The 23,591-nt window shown below is 36.0% G+C and overlaps 1 protein-coding gene across 1 annotated transcript in view; it reads left to right on the top strand.

Moving 5' to 3' along the window:
- The window catches only part of LOC150094662 (NPC intracellular cholesterol transporter 1-like), a 559,930-nt gene that overhangs the window by 320,988 nt on the left and 215,351 nt on the right, over positions 1–23,591 (top strand). Inside the window, exon 16 of the mRNA XM_090411614.1 lies at positions 15,440–15,529. Coding sequence (XP_090267740.1) covers positions 15,440–15,529 — 90 coding nt within the window. The remainder of the gene's footprint in view (positions 1–15,439; positions 15,530–23,591) is intronic.

A 23,591-nucleotide genomic window follows, 5' to 3' on the forward strand; every position in this document is an offset into this window, starting at 1 on the left:
TAATCACCCACTTTATACTTCCACATATATCCATTTTTGCCAGTAATCTCTTTTTGTTTCATCACTTTCCAAATAAATACTTCATGATCACTATCAACAACTAGCAGCAGTGTCTACACCTCATTAACAACTACATCTTGTGAAGTTATCACCAAATCCAAAATATTAAAGCCTCTAGTTGCTTCAGTCACATGCTGCTTGAGATATTTATCTCTCAGAAATTCCACAAACTCATTCTTCTTGTTCCCATACACTGTCTCCTCCTTCCATTCCATATTCCTGTAATTAAAGTCTCTCATCAGGATCATCTTCTTTTTGCATTCCAAACTAATTTGGCTAAACATTTCACAATTGGTATTTTTCTGCATTCTCTGGCCTATAACAGCATCCTATCAGATATACTAACCTGTTTGTTTCAACTTCGCACCACACAGATTCAAAATCTGTGCATGCACTATCAACTTCCATACTTTGTGGACACAATTCCTCTGCAATCATTAACAGTTATACATTATTCTTCTTCTGGAAAATTATATATCATTTTATTTCTATTCCCGACATCACAGCTTTCTCACACAACCAAATTTCTCTTATTTCAAGTAATCTTTGGGCAAAATGAATCAATTAATGCAACAAACTCAATTCTCTTGTTTCAAATACTCCTTAACTTTGTGTTCAAACATAGCAATCCCTGTGTATTTGAGGCAATTCTTACAGCACCAACATTTTCTATTCTAGCTGCTATACCACACCTCTCTCTCTCTCTTCAGTCTGACCACTCGTGTTTCCCTGATCTTGAATTTGATTTCCATTCCTACCTCTCTCATCCTCACCTTTATGCATTCCATTACTTTGTGCTGCTGAGCCACAACTTCAACGTCATATCCATCTTTCTCCAGTTACGTAATCTGTTTAATTTTGCTATCCTGCTTCAGAAGTAGGCTGATCATTTGCTACATTAACCTTGATTTTGTGCCTTCTCATAAAATAATAGCCTTTCTAAATGTCCAACACCAAACCCATTCAAATGCAACCCATCAACTTTAAACCATTTCAACTTTCCTTCAAATTCACTCCACAGATTTACAAATCGAACTCCCTTTGCCTCACACAATTCAGGCATTACTATATTCACTGTTGTCATATCAGGGCAACACACCTATGACTTTTACAACAACACTATTCTTCTTTACCTGTTGCAACAACTTCCTCAAGTCTCTATCAATATTCTTTTTTTCCCAACTAAGTCATTTGTGTTCATGACTACCAATAATTTTGATGCCCGTTCTTTCTTTTTCTGCAATGCATTAGTTACTTGCCTCATTGTTCCACCATGAAAGCATGTTTTGTGCACGTGTTTTGTCATCGCACCTCTAATGATTGAGTTGCCATTCAATCATATATGATTATCCTTTGACTCTTTCTTTGTAACACAAACTCCCTCTTCCAGATGTTTCATTTTGCTTTTCATTTTCACTAACTCTTGCCTAAGTTCTTTACATTACTGACACTTTCTCCCATTTCTAATTGCTCTAATCTATGAACACACTTTTCACATACCGTAATGTTTTCATTTCTCTCATTTACCCAAGCAGTCCACAAATCTTGTATATTTTTCAGCATATATATAGTAAATTTTTGCAACTCATCCACTGCAAAAAATCGAAGGCAGAAGTTGATCTCTGTACTGAAGCCTTACATTCCACTGACATACATTTCTTCATGGATGGCATTTTCAGAAGTATGAACAAAAAAGTAGCAAAAGATAACATAAATAACAAAAAATTCCAACAACAACAACAACTGAAGGTCACTTGTATCCAAACTGGAAAAAAAAAAAAAACAATTTGCAATAAAAAACTACACTGTACACTAATTAAAAATCGTTTTTTTTTTCACACAGCTTAAATCTTCCACTAAATTCACTTACAACACTTGCAACTATTGTTTTCATTGTCTTTTTCTGTTTAATGCTGATTTTCATACTAAAGTTATTACAGCACTTATTCAAGTTGATCAGGGAATCTGCAGACTTGTCTTGGGTTTATATAGGAGTATAACATCATCTGCATAAAGTAAAGAGCTAAGTTTAACAAATCAAATTTTGATATTAAGTTTAATACTGTTTTCCTTCATATTGTGATCCATATAGATGAATAGCAGTGGAGATAATGTAAGCCCTTGTCGCACACCTGACTTTACATCAAACCATCTTCCTGTACCTCCTTCATTTCTAACTGCTGATTTACAACTCAAATCGAGACTATGTATTGCTTGATATAATGTCCCATTAACATCATATAACTGGAGAGTTCTCTTGGCACTTGTCATATGCCTTTTCCAGATCAAGCTTAAATACAGATCCTTGTTATATTTCCCTGATTTCTCAACTATTTGTCTTAAAGAGAAAATTTGATCCTGACAATCTCTGGTTGGCCTGAATCCAGCTTGTTCTTCTCCGTGCTTCTCCTTCACAATTTTTCTTAGCTGTTTCTCAAGAACTCTTGCATAAATCTTACCAGGAATTCTCAGTAGAGAAATACCTCTGTAATTCTCATATTCATTTTTATTTCCCTTTTAATAGATGGGTACTATGAGTGTTCTATTCCAATTGTCTGGAATTCAGCCCTCTGACTAAGCTTTCTGAATTATGCAGTGTAGCCACTGTAAAACTTTTATACCTCCATATTTGAGCATTTCTTGTCAGACATCTTCTACTCCAGCTGCCTTTCCACATTTCAGGTTTGTTTTAGCTTTTTTTTTTTTTTTTTTTGTACTTCAAGTATACAGATATTTATTCCATTTACAGTACTCTTTCCTCCATTTCTGAGCTCTTTCAATAGCCTCCAGAATATTTTACCATCTTCCTGATATTTATTTTTAATGCTCTTTTCATAATCTTCTCAGGACTTGTTTAGCTAATTTTACAAAATGCTTTGCTTATTTACATTTTTTCTGAGAGCACAATCTGAATTACTTGCCTGGAACTTTTGATATGCTTTCTTCTTTTCCTTGACTGTCTCTTTAGCTTCGTGATTTCACCATTGAGTTATATTTTTTCTATACTGGAAGATTGCCTCGCCGCATGCCTCTCTGGCTGAATCGATCGAAGTTTTTTTTGGGGTTTGCAATTTGCAACTGAATCTCCAAGGTATGGTTTTTCTTATCAAACTCTTTCAGTTTTTCTTGAATAATATTTATGTATTTGAATCTACAGTTCACATGTGATAGATGTTCAACTTTGATTTGTATCAAAACTTTCTTAAACATGTTCTTTTCAATATGAAGTTCAGTTTTGCTCAACACTAAATGGTGATCACTTCCTATTTCAAATCCACTGTATGCACTTGTATCCTGAACCAGTGGGAAAACATCATTTTCGAGGATACCAAATTCAATGAGACATTTCTTTTTCCTTGCATCTTATCTCCATGTGAATTTGTGCACATTTCCAATTCTGTTGTTTATATATCCAACCAGGACCAACTTTGCGTTTTTTGTTGTGTCAGCTTGCCTTCTCTAAGTCCTCGAAAAATTTCTCCATTTCTTCCTTTGTAGAACCTTCTTTGGTACCATGAGCACAAAAATGTCTCATTGTCCAATTCTGCATTCTAATATTAGTTCACATTACTCTCTGTGATACTTCCCTTCCTGCCATTCAAGCAGATTATCTGCATATTTAGTGTTTAATATTATGGCTATTCCTTCTTTTCCCTGATTGTTATTGATTGAATATAACTTCCTGTATTTTTCCTTTCCTTTAGTGTTACACAGTGATCAGATAAATCATCTCAGACATCATCTCAGACAAATTATGGAAACTACAACTCTATTAAAAATAATTACTTTATTTTCCCGACATTTCAACCTTCATATTAAGGTCATCATCTGCAGTATATATATATATATATATTTAGAAAATTAATATTTGTAATGGTGACCGTGTGCCTTTTAGCATGCAGTCACCATTTCAAATATGACTGTTGCTATTCTTCTTCTTTTTATTAAGCTGAAAAGTCCATGTTTTTTACCTTGTTAGTTTTTATAAGTTTTGTGTTATTTCTTACTCACGTGAAGAAGTCAGGACACCAATGAAACTAGTCGTGGTTCATTGAAGTTTTTTTTGTGTTATACTCGGGTTTTTGTCAGTACAAATATTAATTTTCTAAATATATGCATCCCGAGTTAATTCTAATAACAATATATATATAATATTCATCAAAGCTTGATTTACTTCCTCAGTCTTAAGAAAAGGCTGGTTATATTACACTAATTCGAGCCCTACCCAAGGGCCTATGAGTTGTGGACATACTTTCTGAAAATAAAAGCTGTGCCGAACAAAGTGGCCTTTTGCACCTGCCAATTTTTAATCCATCTAACTCGAGTGCTTCTAGATGTTTTTTCAATGTTTTAGGGATGGCGCCTAAAACACCTATTATTATGGGAACAACTTTCGTTTTCTTTTGCCAGATTCGTTCAACTTCTATTTGCAAATCGCAATATTTTGTAATTTTTTCATTTTCTAGGTTGTCAATCTGACTATCTCCTGGTACTGATATTTCGATAAATGTAACACCCTTGTTTTCACTTTTTTCAGCCACTGTAATATCGGATGTATTACATTCCAAGCTTTTGTCAGTCTGGATTTTGAAATCCCAGAGTATTTTAGTTTTTTCATTCTCAACCACTTTCTGGTGAACTTTATGCTTTCAATAGTCTTTAGATACTTCAAACCCATACTTTTTACATAAATGCCAGTGGATTATCTTAGCTACATTATCATGCCTTTTACGGTACTCAATTTGTGCAATTTTGCTGCATCCACTTATAATGTGGTCTACCTTCCTTTCTTCCTTTTCTTTGCACAATCTACATTTACTGTCTTCTTGAATTTTTTGTATTTTTGCCTTCATAATGTTGGTTTTAATGGCCTGTTCTTGTGCTGCAAAAATTACTGATTCTGTTTCTTTCTTTAGTGCTCCATTTCTCAACCATTGCCAGGTCAAGTTGCTGTCAGTGCTGTCCTCTATGCTGTGAAGGTATTTTCCATGCAATGCCTTATTTTTCCATCTTTTAGTTCTCACTTTTACTTGGTTGGTTTTGCTTGGTTGGTATACAGGGTGTTCGGGATAAATTTGACAGTTTCGTAAGGAAAAAGAAAATCTTCTTTGTATCTATTAAATTTAATGAATTGACAAAAAAAAAATTACAGGCAGAGTTAATTACAATACTATCAACAAGATTTACTCAAAATAACCACCATTAGCATCGATCACAGCTTCAATTCTGCTTCGGAACCTCGAACAAGCTGATGCTACAGTCTCCCTGGGAAGGGCCGCAAAAACTGTTTTAATTTTATCCATTAACTGGGCTTTTGTATTACTGGAAGTGCGATTGGTGTCTTTTTCAACTGCGCCCCATACAAAATAATCCATGGGGTTAAGGTCTGGGGAGTTTGGAGGCCAAACATTTGGACTGGTGAAGTCGTAGAAATTTTCAGACAACCATTTTTGACTTTTTCCAGAGGTGTGGCAAGGGGCCGAATCCTGCTGCCATACATACGGCCTACCATTGCCTACCCTTGTTATCCAGGGCTTGACTACAGTTAGCAACTCCACGAACAAAGCCCGAATTCCAATGCCAGGGTTCTTCAACACCTGTTCCTGCAGATTTGCGAGGAATTCTGCTGTACGAACGCAATCAGATCGTCTGCTAGGGATCTTTCTTCTTGCTACATCCTCGTAGTCACCATTGCAAGTCTCTAGTTCATGCCTGATTGTTTTTACTGTATTCAGGGAGCATTGGGCAGCAGTCGTAATATCCTTATTTTGATGGCGGGCACGAATCATCATGATACAAGTTATTCTCTTCCATGATTCAGGTGGGTTCCAGCTATCCATCCTTTCTGACATCTTGTATATGAATGAAGAAGGGTCCAAACTTTTAAATGAAGAGAAGTGTGTGTTAATACATGTAACTTACGGAAAAATATAATTAATTATAAATATGTCAAATTTATCCTGAACACCCTGTATATATATATATATATATACACACACCAACAAGCTATATTAGATTTCAAATAGTATGCAAAGAGACAGTGATTTGACCAACTGTTATTATGGCCTCTAGTGAAAAAAAAAATTAAAATTAAATAAAATAACTACATCATTCCTATATTCTATTTATAATATTATCATCATTAGAGGACAATTTCATATGGATAGAGTTTTATTACAGCAAAATTGGTGTATTAATTTAATATGAGAGTTGTTATATTACAGTTAAGATCCTAGATTACATACAGTTCTATTTATAATTAACTGTTATACGGAAAGGTTATGTGGGTAGAATATGTGCCTTCTATATTCGTGGGATTTTTAGACCATTGGTATTGTTAAGATTAGGGTGGTTTTTGTCAACCTGATATATCAACCACCTTAATTTTAACAATAATGATGGACTAGAAATCCCAAGAATATGGAAGGCACGTATTCTACCCACTTCCATGTAAGAGATCTTAGCTCTAATATAACAACTCTCATGTTGAATAAGACACCACTTTTGTTGTAATAAAACTATCCATATGAAACTGTTTTCTGATGATGTTATAAATAGAACATAGCTTTGATGCAGTTATTTTATTTAATTTTATTTTTTTCACTAGAGGTCAGGCCAGTAGAATGACCATTGATCAAATCATTGTCGCTTTGGCATACTGCTTGAAATGTAATATAGCTTGTCTCTCTCTCTCTCTCTCTCTCTGTGTGTGTGTGTGTGTGTGTGTGTGTGTGTGTGTGTGTGTGTGTGTGTGTGTGTGTGTGTGTGTGTGTGTGTGTGTGTGTGTGTGTGTGTGTGTGTGTGTGTGTGTGTGTGTGTGTGTGTGTGTGTGTGTGTGTGTGTGTGTGTGTGTGTGTGTGTGTGTGTGTGTGTGTGTGTGTGTGTGTGTGTGTGTGTGTGTGTGTGTGTGTGTGTGTGTGTGTGTGTGTGTGTGTGTGTGTGTGTGTGTGTGTGTGTGTGTGTGTGTGTGTGTGTGTGTGTGTGTGTGTGTGTGTGTGTGTGTGTGTGTGTGTGTGTGTGTGTGTGTGTGTGTGTGTGTGTGTGTGTGTGTGTGTGTGTGTGTGTGTGTGTGTGTGTGTGTGTGTGTGTGTGTGTGTGTGTGTGTGTGTGTGTGTGTGTGTGTGTGTGTGTGTGTGTGTGTGTGTGTGTGTGTGTGTGTGTGTGTGTGTGTGTGTGTGTGTGTGTGTGTGTGTGTGTGTGTGTGTGTGTGTGTGTGTGTGTGTGTGTGTGTGTGTGTGTGTGTGTGTGTGTGTGTGTGTGTGTGTGTGTGTGTGTGTGTGTGTGTGTGTGTGTGTGTGTGTGTGTGTGTGTGTGTGTGTGTGTGTGTGTGTGTGTGTGTGTGTGTGTGTGTGTGTGTGTGTGTGTGTGTGTGTGTGTGTGTGTGTGTGTGTGTGTGTGTGTGTGTGTGTGTGTGTGTGTGTGTGTGTGTGTGTGTGTGTGTGTGTGTGTGTGTGTGTGTGTGTGTGTGTGTGTGTGTGTGTGTGTGTGTGTGTGTGTGTGTGTGTGTGTGTGTGTGTGTGTGTGTGTGTGTGTGTGTGTGTGTGTGTGTGTGTGTGTGTGTGTGTGTGTGTGTGTGTGTGTGTGTGTGTGTGTGTGTGTGTGTGTGTGTGTGTGTGTGTGTGTGTGTGTGTGTGTGTGTGTGTGTGTGTGTGTGTGTGTGTGTGTGTGTGTGTGTGTGTGTGTGTGTGTGTGTGTGTGTGTGTGTGTGTGCATATTCTCCAGATGATGACCTTAATATGAAGGTTGAAATGGTGGGAAATTAAAAAAAAAAAAATTCTAAAATGGTTGTAGTCTCCATGATTTGTCTGAAAATGAATCTTATATTTGTTGCTTAGAAAGATCTCACCTGTTTTTGTCTTCTTTGTTTAGTTAACACCTATTATGTCTATCTGGTACTTATCCAGTTCTTCCACTAGTTCCATTTCTTTTCCACCGATGCTTTTTATGTTGATGGTGCCAATCTTGATCTCTTCTAATGTTGAGTTGGGGTTTGTTCCATTAGCTGACTTTTCATTGATTGCGCTGGTTCCACAATGAAAAGAATGGGGGGGGGGCAGTTTGTTTAACTGGGAAACTCACCAGCTGGCATGATATTTCATCATGTTGGACCATTATTTGAGTTATGGTTTAAGCCAGTAAGAATACAATTTTTGGCTAAATCCCAAATTTGTCTTCCTATCCTCATTCATTCAGTATCAAGGTGGAATCCCACAGCGTGCACCACGAGAATGTGATTATTGGACATCAGGTCAGAAGCCCTAGTTGGTTCTCCACATTCCCCAAAAGGCCATGTGGAGGTCTCCTCCAAGTTATCCAGTCTTGACCCTTAAGCATCCCTCAAAAAATTCCTATGCTTCTTTTTTTTACAAAACCTTCTCTTTGACCATCAGTACATATAAGAAATACTGTCCTCTTTCCCATTTTGATGTTTGCACATATCACTGTACATGATATTGCCTGCCATTCAAGGAGATTTATGTTTGGTGTTGATCTTCATTTCTCTCACGCCAGTTATGACAGTGTGGTATGTCTTTAATTCTTCTGCAAATTTCACTTCTTTCCATTGATTTTTCTTATATTTACTGTGGTTATCTTGAATTCTGCTAATGTCAAATTTGTTACAATACTGATGACTTTTCACTGTTTGCCCTGGACAAAAACAGTATAGATGTTTGAATTTTCATGTTATTGTATCGTAGTTTTTGGTTTTAACCGTAAAACATACAGTTTGGTCATATAAACCACAAATTACAAGCCTATCCTCCTTCTTTTAGTACCCAGGTAGACATGTACTAATGGATTGCACCATGAGAAGGTGAATACCAGATATTGGGTCAGAAGCCCAGGTAAGTTCTGCACATTTCTTAAAAGACTACATGGAGGTCTCTTCCCTATACCAAACATTGATTATTATTATCTGATTTCCAAAATGAAATATTTTTGTTTAATATTCATAAAATAAACAACTGTTACAGAAATAGTAGTATTATTATATTCTGATCATTTGTAAGTCACATACAGATTTATTTCTGTTATCAAAATATTAGAGATTTTTTTCTTATCTGTCCAAAAGTTTTTTGACATTTTCGTAATGGAAACTTTCTTTTTGAGAATATGAAAATCATTGTTGTATTTATTTTGATCTGGTTCATCACTTTAGTAGAAAGAGCATTCTCTGTAGTGATTTATTATAGAGCATGAGAAAGAAAATCAGTTGTTTATTGGCACAGTATAATCAGTGATGATTATGGAAACCCATTTGAAAAGAATGAAGTGCGGTGATTTTCATGAGTTTAAGCATAAAAAAAACATATATATATATATATATATAAAAGATACGTTCTGAAAAGCATACAAGAGGCCAGCCACAATAACAAAATTCCAAGAAACAGAAACTGCTGGGACTTTAAACAAATAAATTTTGAGGCACTTGTTACGTACAGGGTGTCCAATAAATTTGTATATATTCAATAATTCATAAAAATCATAAAAAGTGATATATTAGAGTGTAGTTTGCATGAAAGTGAATCATAAGGAGGGGAATGTTTTTGCAGAAAAAAATAATTTTGTTCAAATTTTCAGCAATAGAGGGGTGCTGTACTACATACCTCATTTGTGAGATACATGCAAATGAGAGTCGTATAAAATGCATGGCAAACTTCTGGCAGCTCATAATGAATGTGCAAATTCCCAGTCATCGTTGCAAACAGAAATGTTCTTGTGAAAAGAAAGGTTTGTTGCTGTGATGCACAGTAAGTTAACAATGCATTGGTGGATAATGCATTGTTAATGAAGTTGTTTTACTTAAGCAGGTAATTGTCAACAGAAGCTTTATGATCGTCAGTGGAAGCTTTACGAAAGTTTTGAATGCAGAAAAGAATGAAGAAAGGTCCTATCGCTCCTGCCGGACTGCTGTCTCTAATACAACATTTTGAGGAAACTGGAAGTTTGTCAGATTGCCCTCACTTGGCAGACCAATATTATCTGAAGCCGTACCAGCACTGTGGTATCACAAATGAACACCCGTAGTGGCAGAATCAAAGAGTGGCCTAAGCAGTGCAAGGGAAGCTGCAAGAATCATGGGCATAGCAAAAACATCCATATTCTGCATCCTTCATGGTGTGTTGAACTTGTATCCGTACAAGCTGCAATTTTTTCACTAGCTGTTACGAAGTGATACCACTAAGTGGGAGGAATTTGCAATGTTGGCTTTGATGAAAGTCGAGAAGGTCCACAATGGCTGGACAACATCTTTTGGACAGACGAAATGCCTTTTCCATTGCATGGGACAGTTAACTGTCGAATTTGGGACAATTCACATGCATACACACACAGGAGTTTACTGTGTACATGGTACTACATTTACTGAGAATGTAGTACCATGCTTGTGGGAAAAAAATGTTCTTCACACAGTCATATTTATGCAGGATGGATCACCACCTCACATTGCATTTCCCATGAAGCAGTTTTTCATCAACACATTTGGCCAAAAACGGCTCATCAGCCATAACTGTAACTCCACATGACCCCCTCGTTCCCTGGACTTCACACCAGTAGATTTTTGGTTGTGAGGCTATTCAAAGTCCCAAGTGTATCTGATGAGCCCATCTTTCTTAGAAGATTTAAAAGATTAAATCTTCTAAGAATTTAATCTTAGTTTAATTCTTAGAAGATTTTAAAGCAAAGTTGTTTGCATCCACCCAGATATTCTCCAACCTTCTGTAAATAGCATTCTCACCCACTTTGCAGCATATAATTGCTTGTGCCAGTGGACATGTTGAACAATTACTGTAGTGATATATAACAGGTTTCCTGCATATGTGTAAATAAGATTTCAATGCCATTCTGACTACCATCATTGGGGTTGCCCTCTATTGGTGAAATTTTGAACTAATCTTTTTCCCCCACCAAAAAAAATCTCCCTCCTTATGATTCACTTTCGTGCAAACTGCACTCTAAAATATCAATTTTTCTGTTTTTTATGAATTATTGAATATTTACAAATTTATGTGACACCTGTATTTTCCTCACTTTCTTATTATTAAAAAATCATTGGCAACTTAATTTTCAGCTTTATTTACTGTTTATCAGTTTTTAATTATTATTACTTAATCAGCTGCTACAAACACAGGTAATTGATTAAGTATTATTTTAATCAGTTAATTTTAAATTAGTTAATTTACAAAGACATTTGATAGGGTGCCACACAATAAGCAAATAACTAAGTTACAGCTTATGGGTTTGGATATCCCTCACCAAAGACTCATCCCTCAATGAGTCTTTGGACTCCCTGGAGGTGTCACATAATAATAATAATTATAATATTAGATTAGTGGACTAGATTGGGGATTAGCTGTCAGATAGATATTAGAGAATTGTGTATGAGAGAGCAGCAACAAGGAGGCAGAAGGTTACAAATGGGGTTCCTCAGAACTTAGTATTGGGACCAATATTGTTTAACCTTTATATCAGTGACTTATTAATGGATTGTATATAATAATTCAATGCTTTGAATTATTGAATTATTGCAACAGGAATTTCCTTCAGACATTGTAAAAATATTTGATTTTGTAATACATTCTGGTTATTTTTCCTTTAAAAATAAGTTGTATCAACAAATTGAAGGAACAGCAATGGGCAGTCCTCTTTCTCCTGCTATCCTCAACTTCTTTATAGAACATTTTGAACAACGTATCTTTGACAACATTTCTCCCAGACCTACTCATCGGTTCAGATATGTCGATGACATTTTTGCTATATTGAATGGCTCTTCTGATGAACTTCAACAGTTTCTCACTAAGTTAAATGCACTTCATCCAAGGATCCAGTTTACCCTAGAAGTAGAATCAAATAAGCAGTTAGCCTTTTTAGGTCTTCTAATTCTTTGCCAACCAGATGGTAACCTGCATTTCTCAGTCTATAGAAAGTAGACTCATACAGGCCATTATATCCATGCTGAATCTCATCACCATCCCAGTCAAAAGGTAGGAACTATTAAAACACTTGTTCATCGTGCCCACTCCTTTTGTTCTTCAGACGATCTATTACAGAAAGAACAGCAATATATTACTTCTTCCTTTCTATCTAATGGATATAAGAATTCCTTCATCAAAAGAGCTATGAGTAGTTTGTCTTCCTCTTCAAATACAGAAGAAATAATGTGCATTCCTATCCCTTAGGCATTAGTGAACTTGTAGCAAAAGTTTTAAAATCACTGAATATTTTTGTTGCCTTTCGACCATTCAGAAAAATCTCCACCTTTCTCACTTCTCCTAAGGACAAGCTTCCACATCTTAATTATCCTGGTGTCTACCAGATTCCCTGCTCTTGTGGATTATCTTATTTTGGACAAACAGGAAGATCTGCCTCTATTCGGCTAGAAGAACACCAATCTTATATTGAATACCTTGAACCTGAACAGTCTGGACTTGCAGAACATGTCATCATCACTAGACATAGAGTTCATTGGAAAAAGACAAGAGTCCTTCACAAAAGTCAGTTCCTCATGGAACAGCTTTATAAAGAAACATATGAAACTTTACTTCACTCACCTAACTTAAACAGATCTGATGGTTTACGTCTATTCTCTTTATGGGAGATAGTACTTTATAATTCAGCTAATCTTTCCTAACTTTTTATTGTATATATAATTTTTTTTTTTTTTTTTGTTAGAAAATGTTTTGACCTTTTTAGTTATCTTACACTAGCTACTTAGGTGGCACTTTTTGGAATTATCAGTTATTGTTTAATTTGAGCTTAAAATGTACTGAAGATGCCTGTGACATACAGGCGAAAATTATACTATTAAATAATCTTTTTACGTGAGTTTTTCCATTATTGATTTTGTACTGGTAAAGTATATACAGGACCAACAACATGATGGTGGCAATGTTTTGTGGGTAAAAAACATTGTCAGCTAATGATCAGTTTAAAACTGACTGTGAGTTTGCTTCATGGTTGAGATTATGTATCGAGAGGAGTTTGGCTGGTTGAAGAGTGATGTGAGTATATTCATGTTTCATTTTCAGCTATTTATAGTATGCATCTAAATTCACATAATTGAACTCCATTCTCAACACCTTTCTCATACTGTACATTTCGACTCACCAAGTTCATCTCCAAATATATTGTCATCCCTACTTTCTGAAATTGCACTACCAAGTGCATTCTTTTAACTGTCCATAATATAATCTAAAGTTTATATTAAATGTAAAGTTGCCTTTGGTTAGTAAGGGGTGCTCCATCACCTAATAAGTATTGCTATTTCCATTATTACTATTATTGTAGGATAAACATGAAACTAGTTTCAAAAGATTTCTGGATCAGTATACAGGGTGGTTCAAAATTCCATGTACAAACTTTGAGGGGGGGGGGGGGGGTAGAGAATATCAAAATCAACCATATTCACATAGGAAAGCATGACCAGAAATGACACCAGAAGGTACTAACAGGGACACAAAGATATAGAAATAACATAAGGCAGTAAGTAATGTAAAAAACTTTATTTATTAGGTATAACTGAACAGTTCAATAATAGTTGGATACATAATATGGTAAACGAGGTTCATGTCTGCCTTCTCAGCATTTGTAAAACGACTCATGTTCTTCGTACAACTTCGAAAGCTTGAATGAGGAAGCCCCAATTGCTCATCTGGAATGCTGGGGAATAGTGCCACCTATCACTTTCGGTGGCATTTCTGGTCATGCTTTCCTATGTGAATATGGTTGATTTTGATGTTCTCTACCTCCCCTCAAAGTTTGTACGTGGAATTTTGAACCACCCTGTATAATCAGATAGAATCAGACATACTGGCAGTTGGAAATGTTTTCTAATTGCCAGCTCTCTGTCTCTCTCCTCCCTGCTTGTGTTTGATTGAACCACTGAAGTAAGGCTAAACTGTGCCTTCATAAGATGACTTTTTCAGCTCTTTCATTTTGAAAGACCTACTCACTATTATAGTCCACTGTGAATTCCTGCCAGTACTTTTTGTTTTTGTTCATGATATGAACATTTTGAAATCCATTGCCATATTTTTCTGTATGCTTTGCTTTTCTCATACACTTTCCATTCCTTGTGCACTCAAGCATATGCATACAGCAACTAAGGCTATGAGGTTAGTGTATTATATCTGTTAATTGCATGCATTCTTCTGGTTAGTTTGTGAGATGAAAAAAAAAAAGGTTTCCTGGAGAAAAAAGTTTGCCATTTCCATATGAACTCAGCTAACTCATCTTCAGTGAAAGGCCCTTATAAAGGCAATTCACATCTTCTTGAATTTCAAACCCTGGTCTTTCCAACTAAAAGGCATGATTGTTACTTACAAAACTGTGGTGGTTCATTCTGAAACAAATATTCTATGTATATATTTACATTGTGTGTGTGTAATTTTATGAACCAAATACTCGTTGATATAAAGAAAAAATCATGTACAGATAATCTATAAACTATATAACCTGAACTTGGATAATCAAACATTTACTATGTGTGTGTGTCTGTGTTATATTCTATTATATTATGTTAATTCCACCTATGAAAGGTGTTAAACCTATAGCAAAAAAGTACTATGGATATGATATATGTATTCATGTATTAAAAATTTATATTGCAGTTTTCTATTTTTGATGGTTTTAATAAGGAAGACATTAAGGCTTGTGTCCTTCCTTTTTGATTTCAAAATGTATCAAACATAGCTTCCTCTATTCTTAGCATGGCATTCAATTCCTTACCATCTATTTGCTTGATATCTGCTGTCTAAATATTTGCCAACTGCTGTTGTCCACAATTGAGTTTTTGCCTGTGGAAACAGGCAAAAACTGAATGTGTAGTTGGAAGTTTATTTTGCACTTGGTTAGACTATAATAAATTTAGTTTAATCCTTTATCCAAGTGTAAGCAAACAAAGTTTGCTCCTGAAAATATCTTCAGGACTGAGGTAAGGTGGTGCAAGGCCATGGGTAGTGGAAGGGAAGAGAAGGCCATGGGTAGTGGCCCTTCCCTTAATGCATAGCAGTATACATGTCTGCAAGGAGATGTGTTTTGCATTATGGGAGATACTGAGACGAGGAGTGATGAGAGCTTGGTCCACCTTTGCTCAGAGTTGCCTGGTGTTGCACCACCTTACCTCAGTCCTGAAGTTATTTTCAGGCACAAACTTTGTTTGCTTACACTTGGATAAAGGATTAAACTGAATGTGTAGTATGTGTGGGTGTTATTGAGGTTTATTGTCTCATGGTGTTTGGTTTTAGATTACTAAGTGGTCTCTGGTTTGTTCAGTAGAAGCTTGAGATGATATGTTTGATTTTTCATGTGTGCAAAATCATATATATATTATTAATTAATTTTTTTATTTTTTGAAATTTTCATGTTTTTCTATTTGTAGATCATCTCTTTTATTTTGTGGTTGTGTTCTTCTCTTGCTGTTGTTGACAAGTTAGACATTGGCCTTGAACAAGATATGGCTATGTCAGAGGTATGTGAGATAAGGATATAACGTAAAGTTTTATAAACAATAAATATGTCTTTTCTGTATTTTTATTTTATCGCAATCAAAAGTGAAAAAGTATTTACCAAAACAAGTTAGGAAGTATCACCGGTGAATTTATTGAAACTAAAATAACATCAATAGAGAAATATAATAAATTTAGTTTAATCCTTTATCCAAGTGTAAGCAAACAAAGTTTGTGCCTGAAAATATTCAGGACTGAGGTAAGGTGGTGCAACACCAGGCAACTAAGAGCAAAGGTGGACCAAGCTCTCATCACTCCTAGTCTTAGTATCTCCCATAATGCAAAACACATCTCCTTGCGGACATGTATAATGCTATGCATTAAGGGAAGGGCCACTACTCAGACTGGTTTCGACCTTTATTGAGGTCTCGTCAGTGGGAGCCAGACCCACAGGTGGTGATCCCAAGGTAGAAGCAATGGAGAAGTCATATTTACCTATAGGAGTTGATAAAAGGTGTCTAACTTATTCTTAAATTTCTCTGAATTTAGAGAAAGATGTTGGAAATTTTTTTCCACTTGGTTTTTCCAAGAGAGATTACTAAGACAAGTAGTGATGAGAGCTTGGTCCACCTTTACCACGAGTTGCCTCAGTCCTGAAGATACATTGGTATCTCGCTAATCCGAACCTATTTAGTCCAAACCCTCTAGTAATCTGAACTGCGGTTTGAAAAAAAAAAAAGTTTTATTTATTATGCATTAGTATTTTGTGTACTATTATTTTTATTTAATAATTATTATTTTAACTATTATTATTTATTTTATTATTATTACAGTACAGTATTTTTTTCATACTGTCGATTTTATGGTTATACTGTACTGTAGGCCTATTTTGATTTATTGTGTGTTCACGTTTGCTTTTTTATACTGTATAGTATGTACTGTATTGTTGGCATGAATCACTGCCGTTGTTAATGAACTGATTAGTCACCACTATTGCACAATGTTTGTGTATTTTATGTCCCTTCAACAACAACAAAGACTTAGCCTAAAGTCTGGTCGTATATAATGCTCAGTTTTTCTTTGGTTATTGAAATGAAACATTGTCTGAGTTGTCATTTATTATTTTGTGTTTTCATAAGTTTTCAGTGAATAAGTTTTCAGGAAAACATATGTATCGATTGTTTTAGTTTTTCATTTTTTTTTTCAGTTTTTCATTAATTTCATTTTTTATTTTACTCTTTTTAATACTAAAATTTATTTCATTCAAATGGCTACCAGATCAAAGCCTACCAAAAGGAAACACGTAACGCTATCATTGTCGGATAAGTGTAAAATAATTCAGCATCTATAAAAGGGTGAAGTGGCCATACAACTTGCTACTGAATACAATGTCGGCAAATCTACAATCAGTGAAAAAAAAAAAAAAAAAAAAAGACAGGAATTTAACTTATGTTTCAACCTCAGAATGACCAACCAAGCCCTGGTCCTTAAGAGAGAAACTCTGAAAACAAGTGATTTTTCTTTACTTGATTCTGCTGTGTACACGTGGTTTCTTCAAGAAAGAAGTCGTCATACTCATACTCCCATCTCCGGAGACATTTTAAAGCAGAAAGCAGAAATAAGCATTCACAAATTTACCCGGATCAGAAATTCAAAGCAAGATTTAAGCAAGATTTAGAAAAATTTAAGAAACGCCACGGTATTCGGTATCTATGAATATCAGGGGGAAAACTGTCTAGTGATGTTTCTGCCATAGAACCATTCCAAAAAGCTTTTTTAGAAAAAATTCTTGAATTAAATTTTACTGATGATCAAATTTATAATGCGGATGAAAGTGGTCTTTGTTTGAGGTCATGACCAGAGAAAAACTCTAGTTCACAAAAATGAAGCCTCAGCGCCCCGTCAAAAAATGTCCAAAGACTGTGTCGCGATCATGCCTTGTGCAAATGCCTCAGGAAAACATAAATTAGAGTTACTTATGACTGGAAAATAAAAAGCCCAAGACCATTTAAGAACTGCTGCCTTTCAGTTTTTTACCGAAGCCAACGTAAAGGATGGATGAATGTTGACCTTTTTTCAAACTGGATTCACAACGATTTCATACCATCTGATAAAACATCCTGCTGTCTGTAAAAACATCCCACCGTGGGCATGGATGTTTGCGATTGTCTGTGAAAGTACTAGTGGTGGTAGTTGGCAGTAGATGGCGTTGGTGTTAGTTGATGAAAGTTGGTGGAGTAGTGAGATGAAGAGTTGTAGAGTAGATGCCCTCCCTCGAACGAGATTTTAAATAACACTTATTTAAAATCCCAGAATTTAGAACAGAAAGCACTTTTATTATTGGATAACTGTCCTGGTCATCCTCTGGCAGATGAATTGATTAGTGAGGATGGAAATTTTACATCTATGTTTTTGCCTTCAAACTGTACTCCATTGTTGCATCCAGTGGATCAGAACATAATACAATCCATTAAATTAAAATATCATAAAGATCTGTTTTTAGATGTAATTTCCCAAAATTATGACGTTACCACATCAATCAAAAATATAAATTTGAAGGCTGTAGCATTCTCGGTTGATGCTGCTTGGGAAGCCGTCGAACCTGAAGCAATTCGAGCGGCATGGAAAAAAAAACAAACTGTGGCCTTCTAGAATTTACCAAGATAACTAAGGTGATATACAAAAATAAGAAATTCAAAATGTGCATAATTTGGTTAAAAATATAAATCCAGATGTTGAAATTTCACAAACAGATGTTACGGAATGGATTACAGGTAGAACTGAAAGTGAATTCGAAATCAAATGAGATGCTGAAATTATAAATATCAAGCTACAGAATGAATCAGAAGACAATGATGACGATAAAGAACTCGAAGAAAAAAAAAAGTAAAACGTGAAGAGGCAGTTGACAGTTTTAATGTATGTATAGAATAGGCTAAGCAGAATGATATGCCATTCCATAAAATTTTCTTGCTAATGCAGCTCCGAGAAGAAGCATTCGAAAAAAGTTATGCTTCCAAGAAGCAAAAGAAAATCAATGACTTTTTTACAAAGAAATAAAAAAAAACTTTCTTTGTGTTATTTTGTAAAACTTTTTTGTGTTCTGCACAAGAAAGTGATATTTTTTACACAAATTAAGTTATGTACTGAACTATGCAATTTTATTAAATCAGAATTCTCAACAATACAGGTACATACAAACTAAATTTTTTACTAAAATAAACTTGTGTACTGTATTATTTTTTAAGTTTTACATTCCAGTACAGTAGCTTTTTTTTTTCTATCAGTTACTTCATTTATTTACAGCAATCAAATTGATTTGCCATTAGCATCTGATTATTTTTGTCTTAAACGCTAGTTATTATTGTCTCTTGGGGGAAATTTCACTAATCCGAACTTTTAGCTATTCCAAATGAGCACGGTTTTTATTAGTTCGGATTAGCAAGTTACCACTGTACTTCAGGCTCGGATAAAGGATTAAACTAAATTTTTTATAGTCTAACCAAATGGAAAAAACTTCCAACATATTTCTCTAAATCCAGAGTAATTTAATAATAAGTTAAGACACCTTTTGGCAACTCGTATAGGTAAATATGACTTTTCCATTGCTTCCATCTTAGTATCACCACCTTTGTGTCTAGCTCCCACTGACGAGACCTCAATAAAGGTCGAAACTGGTCTGGGTAGTGGTCCTTCCCTTAATACACTTGGATAAAGGATTAAACTAAATTTATTATAGTCTAACCTAGTGGGGAAAAAACCTCCAACATCTTTCTCTAAATCCATAGTAATTTAATAATAAGTTAAGACACCTTTTGGCAACTCGTATAGGTAAATATGACTTCTCCATTGCTTCCACCTTAGTATCACCACCTCTGTGTCTGGCTCCCACTGATGAGACCTCAATAAAGGTCAAAACTGGTCCGGGTAGTGGCCCTTCCCTTAATGTATAGCATTATACATGTCCAAAAGGAGATATGCTCTGCATTATGGGAGGAGAGCTTGGTCCACCTTTACCACAAGTTGCCTCAGTCCTGAAGATAGTTCATTTGCAAACTTTGTTTGCTTACACTTGGATAAAGGATTAAACTGAATTTATTATAGTCTAACCAAGTGAGAAAAAACTTCCAACACAGTTGATGTTGTCAATGTTTCTACCTATTTTCATTGTCTTTGTCTTTTTATTGCTGATTTTCATACCAAATTTATTATAGCAGTTATTCAGTTTAGTTAGTGATTCTTGTAGACTCATACTGGATTTATTCAGAATTAAAACATCATCTACATAAAGTAAAAAGCTAAGATTAACATCACCAATTTTGATATCAAATTTAATTGACACCACTCACCTCTGGACTCAGGCCATGAAGAAATTTGATCACATGGTGGCGGCCCTTGACATTTCAAAGGCATTCGATCGGGTTTGGCACAGTGGCCTATTTAACAAACTGCCATCCTATGGTCTGCCTTTCTCATTCCACAACTGGATTATCATCTTCCTCACTGATCGCTCACTATGTGTCATGGTGGACTGCATACTCTCCTCAGATTTTCCCACCAATGTAGGAGTACACCAGGTTTCTGTTCTTTCAACCTCTCTCTTCCTCTTGTATATAAACTACCTGCTCTCTCTGTCTTCCATTCCCATTCATAGCTTTGCTGACAACAGTACACTCCATTCCTCCTTTTCATTCAACAAACCTTGCAGTGCTGAAGTATCAGAATCCTCAGGATCTACCACAACATTGACCTGAACTCAGATCACCTAGCTATAACCCAGTTGGGCAAGGACAACCTTGTAAACTTTAATGCCACCAAAACACGATCCTGTCCGATCTCCTGAAGAAAGAGCTCACATGCCTCCTCCTTATCTTCAGTTATACTGTGATATACAAGCACAGCCAGATTTGTCTTCTTGGACTGACCTGCACTTCAGATCTTTGCAGCACAACCACATTTCAACCATAACTTCTATAGCCACCAAAAATCTTGGTGTTCTTTTTCACACAAGACACTACTTCATACATTCACAGCTTCTAACTCTTTACTAACCCCAAATATGCTCAACCATGGATAATTGCTCCCATATTTGGGATGCGACCAAAATCCTCTCTAAGATTGCTCGATTCTGTCTAGAAGAGGGCAGTCCAGCTAATTAATGATCCCTCTCTCATAGACATTCAGTTTCTGCCTTATGGCTCTTCTACAGATACTTTCATGGAAAATGTTCTGCTGAATTGGCCACTATTATTCCCCCACTTTTCTCCAAAATCATTAAAACAAGTGCCACTAACCAACACCCTTTTACAGTGCGCCGTGAAACTCACTGAACCAACTTCACTGCCTCCGATTTGAATTCCATCTACATCCATTTCATTCCTTTGGAACCATCTCCTCTGTTCTGCCTTCCTCAAATATTACAACAATCTATTGTTCAAGCAAAATGTGAACAGATTGCTCCTTTCTTCTATTCCTCTTGTCCACACACGCTAATGTGCTATGGGTCATGTGGCCTTTTATGTGTGGATGAGATATTAAAATAATAATAATAATGCTTTCCTTCATTATGTGATCTATAAAGATAATGAATAATAGTGGAGATAATGTGCACTCTTGTTGCACACCTGATTTTACCTCAAACCATTTTCCTGTATTTCCATTTACACCATATAACTGTAATGTTTTGAAGAGCTTTCCACTTTGGCATTTTGGCATATGCCTTTTTCAGATCAACTAAACTTAAATACAAATCTTTTTTTTTTATATTCCCAAGATTTGTATTAAAGTAAAAATTTGATCTTGAAACTACTGTTTGGCCTGAATCTAGCTTGTTCTTCATGAAACTTCTCTTCCACTATTTTTCTTAGACATTTCTAAAGTATACTTGCATAAATCTTACCAGAAATACTCAGTAGGGAAATACCTCTGTAATTCTCACAATCAGTTTTATTTCACTTTTTATAGATGGGTACTATGACATCTCTGTTCCCATCATCAGGAATTTGACCCTCTGAACAGGCCTTTTGATTTATGCAATGCAGCCACTTAAAACTTTTATACCTCTGTTTGAATATTTCTGGCCAATTTTCATCTACTTCAGCTACTTTTTCACATTTAAGGATTTTGATGACTTTTACTACTTCAAGTATGGATATGTATTCCTGACTGCATTCCTGTTGGGTGTTTCCTGCCATTATGTTCACGCCACTGTTTCATTTAACATTCTTTCAAAGTAATTACTCCAGACATCTAGAATATCATTATCTTCAGTTTTCATGTCAACTTTATCATCTCTTATTCTTTTTACAGTACTTTAGCCCAGCCACTGGGGAGGGCAAGTTAGCCCATCTCAGTGCCTGTCCCAAGCCTGGATAAATGAGGAGAGTTGGCGTCAGGAAGGACATCTGGCCGTAAAAAAACATGACAAAACCAGGGATGAAATGTCGAATAACAGAGAAAGGAATGGCTAAGGCATCCTCTGTAAGTGATGCACAGTTCTGTTGCCCGAGGACTGTGAGAAGCTTGGGCTACCGAACCAAGGACGGGTTTAGCTAAAGAAGCGATTCCAACAGAAAGAGAGTGTGTAAAGTAAGAATCGGGTCGCTGAATATAGGTCCAATGAATGAGAAGAGTAGGGAGATAGTAGACATGATGAGAAGAAGGAAGCTGGAGATCTTGTGCGTGCAGGAGACAAGGTGGAAGGGCAATAAAACAAAGGAGCTGGCAGAAGGATATAAACTATTTTACAGCAGGGTGAATGAGAATGGAAGAAACGGAGTTGGAATCATCATCGACACAGAGCTGAAGGGTGGAGTCTGTGAGGTGTGCCTGAAGAACGATCGGATTATGAGTGTTAAACTTGAGATTGGAGGAAGCGTGGCTGTGATAGTGTGTGGATATGCTCCACAAGCAGGTTGTGATGAGGAGGAGAAAGAGGCATTCTGGAGAGAACTAGACCAGGTAGTAATGGGAATCCCTGATGGTGAGAGAGTGATCATCGGAGCAGACCTGAATGGGCATGTAGGAAGGTGACGAAGTGGTGAAGAAAGGGTGCACGGGGGTTGGAGTAGTGGTGAAAGAAATGAAGAAGGTAAAAGAATCGTAGAGCATGCTGTGGCCTTGGACCTGGCTATAGCTAACACATGGTTTAAGAAGAGAGTTGGACACCTGATAACGTATAAGAGCGGGGATAGGATGAGTCAGATTGACTATATTATGTGCAGAAGGAAACATCTGAAGGAGGTGAAAAACTGTAAAATGATTAACGGAGAAAGTGTAGCGGCACAGCACAGGTTGGTTGTGGTAGACTGTGATATAAAAGGGGAAAAGAAGAATAGACGGAAGTGGGAGAAAGATAGGAAAATAAAGTGGTGGTAACTTATTTTAGTAAAATATTTATAAGCTCTGTATTACTTGAAATTTAGTATTTCTTAGCCTGGCTCCCATTGATGAGACCTCAATAAAGGTGGAAACCGGTCTGGGTAGTGGCCCCTTGCCTTTAATACATGGCATCATACATCTCCTCCAGGAGATGTGCTTTGCATTAAGGGTAAATATTAAGAATAGTGATCAGAGCTTATTCTACCTTTACCACGAGTTGCCTTGACTTGCAACACTTGCAGGCACAAACTTGACTGGTTTGTCTGTTTGCTTACTTGGGAAATGGAGTAAAAAACCAGGTTTATATTTAAAATAGCTTGGTATCTTTAATATATATTATACCCAAGGTAAAAAACTCTCTAAAAGAAATGAACTTTAATACAAACTACAGAAAGTTCCTTAGCAACAGCTAACTAATCTTGTACACACAATATGTGTTTCACGCACGTTCGATACTATTTTATTTGTAATTATTCTAGTCAGTTTTTTACAGTTATTCTTGTCAGTTTTATAGTTACACATAATTGTGAGATTGTTTCAGCCTATATGTAAGTGCCCTGAAGACGCCAACAGTTACAGTTTGGCAAAACTAATTGGTTAAGTTAATAAAATTGATCAACACTTGATCTGTAAACCAAAATATTATTACTAATTCTCAGGATCAAGAAAATAAACCTTCATTATAGTATATACTTTTTTCATCTC

This window comes from Typopeltis vanoorti, chromosome 21 (genome assembly GCF_054136105.1).
Source record: "Typopeltis vanoorti isolate ZY-2024b chromosome 21, IOZ_Tvanoo_1.0, whole genome shotgun sequence".
NCBI lineage: Eukaryota > Metazoa > Arthropoda > Arachnida > Uropygi > Thelyphonidae > Typopeltis > Typopeltis vanoorti.